Genomic DNA, 5000 nt, shown 5'->3' on the forward strand with positions numbered 1-5000 from the left:
AAATTAAAAGTAAAAATTCTAGTTTATTTAACTCCTCCGAGTTGTGGACAAAACTAGACATTTGAGTACGTCATCTTGGGCTTTGATGGCCATTTTTCACCAAACAACTAATCCATTAATCAAGAAAATAATCAACAGATTAATCGCTAGATTAAAAGCTTTACTGCGAACAGTAGAGGATACATGTTTAACTATTATACAAGCTTGATTTCATCCTCACAGATTTAAAAAAAAAAAAGGGGCCCTTTGTCGGTTATTTTAACATGCATTCTTTCTACCAAAATGTCATGCAGAGAAATACAACACACCAGTTGTGCTCGTGCAATCACAAGATTACTGTTTTTTTGTACCAAAACATCAAGTGCATCTTGGCTGCACACCCAGGCATTCCTTTGGTTAGAGACTGGCTGTAGCCAAACCTACAAATTAAGCTTGCATCAAAAACAACAGTCCACATCATCATCATCTGCAAACAAGCCTCCACGTAGTACCTGCATTATGTCCACGTATTCAAGCTGGAAAAAGGTGTAGAACCAGTTTATCGAGCCCAATGTGTACTAGAATACAACACACTTCCACACCAGTCAATGTTTATAAAATACTTCCTTTTACTTGCAACACTTATGCTAGACAAAGTAGTCTGTAGTTCTTCAGACAAACATTCGAGATAGAAAACATAACTTATATGTAATACCTGTTATTTTATGTTCTGATAATTAAGGCTAGAATAGTGTATGATAATTACTAGATAAGGTTTGTTGTGAAAGACAATTTTCAAAGAATACTTCAACATTTAGGGACATATTTACCGTGTATTTACCCCCCCCCGGAACTTTTTACGTTTATACATTAAAGGTCCCATATCATTCTCATTTTCAGGTTTATATTTATATTTTGTGTTTCTACTATGCATGTTTACATGCTTTAATGTTCAAGAAACACTTTGTTTTTCTCATTCTGTCTGTCTGAATATGCCTGTATTCGCCCTCTGTCTGAAACACTCTGTTTTAGCACCTGTCTCTTTAAGCCCCCATCCCGAAAAAGCCCAGTCTGCTCTGATTGGTCAGCGTTTCTGGGTCTTTTGCATCTCTGCTCTCCTTGTCTCTGCACCGTCAGTGCTGCCGGGGAATGACTGTAACGGCACTGTAGCAGCATTTTCTACCTATATATAGTATAGTTGTGACATCACAACCGTACGGAAGTCCTGACGGCTCATTTAGTTAGTTAGTTAGTATTGATACACCTCAACCTGCTTTATAATCAAACAAGACATGGAAATCTCATGTTTTACAATATGGGACCTTTAAATATGAAGCTACAGCCAGGAGTTGAATAGTTTAGCTTAGCATAAAGACTGAAAACAGCTACCTTGGCTCTGCCCAAAAGGTAACAAATTAAGCTATGAGCACCTCTAAAGCTCACTAACAAACACGATACATCTTGTTTGTTTAAAACTTGAAGTGTAAAAACTACAAGTTGTGGTTTTAGTTGCAGTGACTTCCTGGGACAGAGCACAGCCACATCCGAGCAGTCGAGATGTGGCGTTGAGCCGGTGTTCATTCAGGGCGGAGCAGGACACGCCACTTTCCCCTCCGACACAAAAAAAAACGCCATGTCAGTTACTGCAGTCTTTATGCTAAGCTAGGGTTAACCCTCCCTCGACAGATCCAAGAGTGATGTCGATTTTCTCAACCAACTCTATGCTTCTTTCCCAAAATGTCAACTATTCCTTTATATTTGTTGTTTTTGTAAATGATAATCATGTGCATGAGAAAACAAAGGTAGCATACAAGCAGCAATTAAGATGAATCGAGAGTTTGCCCATGGTATAATAAAGATGCTGTCTGTTTCCATAGGGATTAGTGGGGTTTTAAAGCCTTGGCATGTGACATAATTATTCTCTTGTGACTCGCTAATAGATGCTTAGTCATCCTTGAATTTGGGCTGGCCTTGCTAGACATGTTTACCGTACATCAGGACTATAATGTACTCTTCTTTACACCAGTTTTGATGCACGTCAGACCATGACGGATAATCATCTTGACCTTTTATGCCTTTTTGCAAAAAGCTCCTGAACTGAGCTTGTGTGACAGGCATGTTGTAACCCAGGTGAATGTGTGCAGAGGCTGACAGAGCAAAGTGCATTGTCATCGTGGCTCATGTAACTGAACATGGAGACCCAGAGGCCTCTGAGCACACACTAAAAGGACACTGTGGGTCAATAGAAAACAGCAACCATACAGCTGATGGTAATGTACAAAATAAAAATGAGAACAAACTAAACTTTTCTTCTGAACTTTTAAGTTTCAACCATTATCAGCAGCACCATATTCATCTGTCAAGTCTTTCTTCCATCCTGTGATGTTGCAATGTTCCCAATAATGATTGCCCTGTAGTACACTGAAGTTTGGACATTTATCACTGATTGACTAATAAGACAGTCAGACAATCAGAGTTCATGCCGGTCAGGCTCCTTTGAAAATGATATGTAGTAAAAGTTTAAAGGTCCCCAGAACGTACCACACTTTTCAACATCCAGTCCTCAAGACAATAAATAAGTTAGGCTTCTGTGTGCAAAAGGCTGAGATATGAAGAAATTGAGTTTATCCATGAGTCTGGTAGTGCTACATAATTCCCATTTACTTTTTGTTGTTTTTAAGCCCACTTTCTCCTGCTTGCAATACCCAATATGCATCTTTTCTACGCACTTAAGATACGTGTATTTGTAGTAAACAGTGCTGCAGCCAGGGCCTATGATCACATATGCACACACAGGTGCTAAAACTTGCAAACAACTCATGTGTGTAGGCGCGCCTATAAAAAAAAAAAAAAAAAAAAACTTTCTTACCTGCCAAGATAGCCTTCCCCGGGTGCGTGAGTTTGGCTTTCCCCGCCGCTGGAGCTGCAGCAGCCAAACACTGGGGTCTGTAAAACGGGCTCACAAATCTAGGTTGTCCAGACATGACTGCGATACCACCGGCCTAACTTTTTTGTTTTAATATGTCAAATACGGACGTGCCCGGTCGCTTCAAACCCAGTCGGCAGCCTTCCAAGCCCTTGTGCAGTGTGGGTGCTTTGCGCAGCAGGAATCCCGAAGCAAACATTGACCATTGGACTTTTGGTGCAGATCTAGAGTTGATAATGTCTGTGTACTTTTCACAGTGAAGTTCCCTCAGTGGCGCTCAGAGGTTGATAGCGTCGAGTCAGTGTGCATTCAGGGCGGGGCAGGACACGACACTTTCCCCACTTTCCCCCCCGACACGGAATAAAACGCCATGTTTGTCACAAACGTTTAAGGAGGACCGGAGAGATTCTCTGTTGCAAAAAGCGCTGAAACAATCTCCAGTTTGTCCGACTCTGACCCGCGAATTTGCCTTTCCTAGGATGGCGACGGCATGTCCCGCCCAACTCTGCCTTACTCTGCCTCTGATTGGCTTACCCTGTTATTGTTATATATTTTTTTTATAATTAATTCTTTATTGCACAGAAGTTCAAGGTACAAACAGAATAGAATAGAACAGACATTACAAGACAGGAACAAAAGACAATACCATAAAATAAATTATAAGATATTTACATTTAATAAAGCCAGAGTTTGTGTCAAATCATTTAATAACTTAAAGGTCTTAATAGCTTTTTGTTTTTAATATTAAATTAAACGGTGCTATATTGCTGAAATTCATTAATAAAGTGCAGGAAACTTGGCTTAATTACTGACCATTTTTCTTATGGATATGGAATTTTCCAAAAAATAATAAATAGTTGTATTATATACATACTGTTATTTTCAATGTTATCTTGACTAAAATATATTTCATACATCTATTTTTTCACTATATATATATATATAGTTTAGCCTAAAAGCAAGTACAAAGCGCTGCAGATACCCGTCTGTGTTTACATTGCAGGGTCCGATATTGGTGTGTGTATATATATATATATATATATATATATATATATATATATATATATATATATATATATATATATATATATATATATATGTACAAGAATGCTCTGGGTGGATGTAGTTTTATTCTGTGTTCATTTGGAGACTTTATTTTGTGTATACACATTATTTATTTTGTATCTTACAGTGTTAAATACTTTATAGTTTTATCCTTAATTAGGCATCTAAAGGCTTGCTTCAAACGACATTTCATTGTATTAGTACAGTGTCAATAAAGTTATCTTGTAACTTGAATCTATGATATTTGCCGTATTTGCCCTATCCATCTTGGGTCAGGCACAAAGAAGGGGCCCCAAAAGGGTCAGAGGCCTCTACAGTCGGGCCCAATGACCTGGAGCTAAAAAACAAAAAATGTCTGTATCCCTTATAAATGTTTTTGGACAATTTCTGTACCTGAATTCCCTTCAATTAAACGTTTCTCACTCGTAAAATAAAACTGCTCGGCTGTGGCTGTGCTCTGTAGGATTACTCTCTTGCCTTTGTATTGACTCTTTGTTCGCTGTTCTCACTGACACCGCGCATGCTCCATATGTCTCCTTCATTGTGCCCTGTCTCCCCTTATAGACGTTGCTAAGCTAAGCTAGCTGTCAATCCACTCAGCAGCATCACGACCAGGGACACTCCAGGCTCTGCAGACTCTCCTGTCAAACACATTTGCACCGGTAAGGAGACACAAAATATGCGTATTAATCCTAAATACAGCGCTTAGCTTTATTACACGTGCATTGCAAATAAACGTCACTGATTGCTGCTTCGATAATAATAGTGCGTTTCTCTCCAAGGTTAGCCTAGAATGTTGAGCGATTTAGCTAACGTTAGCTCTGTTATGTAATGATATTTAGCCTTGTAATGCACAGTTTAATCCTTGGTTTCTTCGTGTGATAGTGCAGAGATTAATGTTAGCCATGCATTTAGCAACTTTATTAGCTAGGTTTGTGGCTATCTAACTGCCTGTGAATGTGTGTATGCGTGCATGTATGTTCGTGTGTTTGGGGGAGCAAGAACAGCACAATGCACAGTAACTAACTAG

At 39.0% G+C, this 5000-nt stretch overlaps 2 protein-coding genes across 5 annotated transcripts in view; one reads left to right on the forward strand and one right to left on the reverse strand.

The window, feature by feature from the left end:
• Positions 1-3286, reverse strand: part of slc25a1b (slc25a1 solute carrier family 25 member 1b) — a 13649-nt gene extending 10363 nt beyond the window's left edge. The window contains exon 1 of the mRNA XM_031301228.1: positions 2849-3286. Within this exon, the coding sequence (XP_031157088.1) occupies positions 2849-2963 (115 nt within the window). The 5' untranslated portion in view covers positions 2964-3286. The remainder of the gene's footprint in view (positions 1-2848) is intronic.
• A 1079-nt stretch (positions 3287-4365) lies between these two features.
• zgc:56235 (uncharacterized protein LOC393186 homolog) overlaps positions 4366-5000 on the forward strand; it is a 20308-nt gene continuing 19673 nt past the window's right edge. For 2 of the 4 annotated variants that reach the window (XM_031301230.2, XM_035991611.1), the window contains exon 1: positions 4366-4632. The gene's annotated coding sequence lies outside the window, so the exon portion shown is untranslated. The remainder of the gene's footprint in view (positions 4633-5000) is intronic. The other 2 variants (XM_031301229.2, XM_031301231.2) reach the window with 1 other exon arrangement.

Source organism: Sander lucioperca, chromosome 14, assembly GCF_008315115.2.
Source record: "Sander lucioperca isolate FBNREF2018 chromosome 14, SLUC_FBN_1.2, whole genome shotgun sequence".
Classification (NCBI taxonomy): domain Eukaryota; kingdom Metazoa; phylum Chordata; class Actinopteri; order Perciformes; family Percidae; genus Sander; species Sander lucioperca.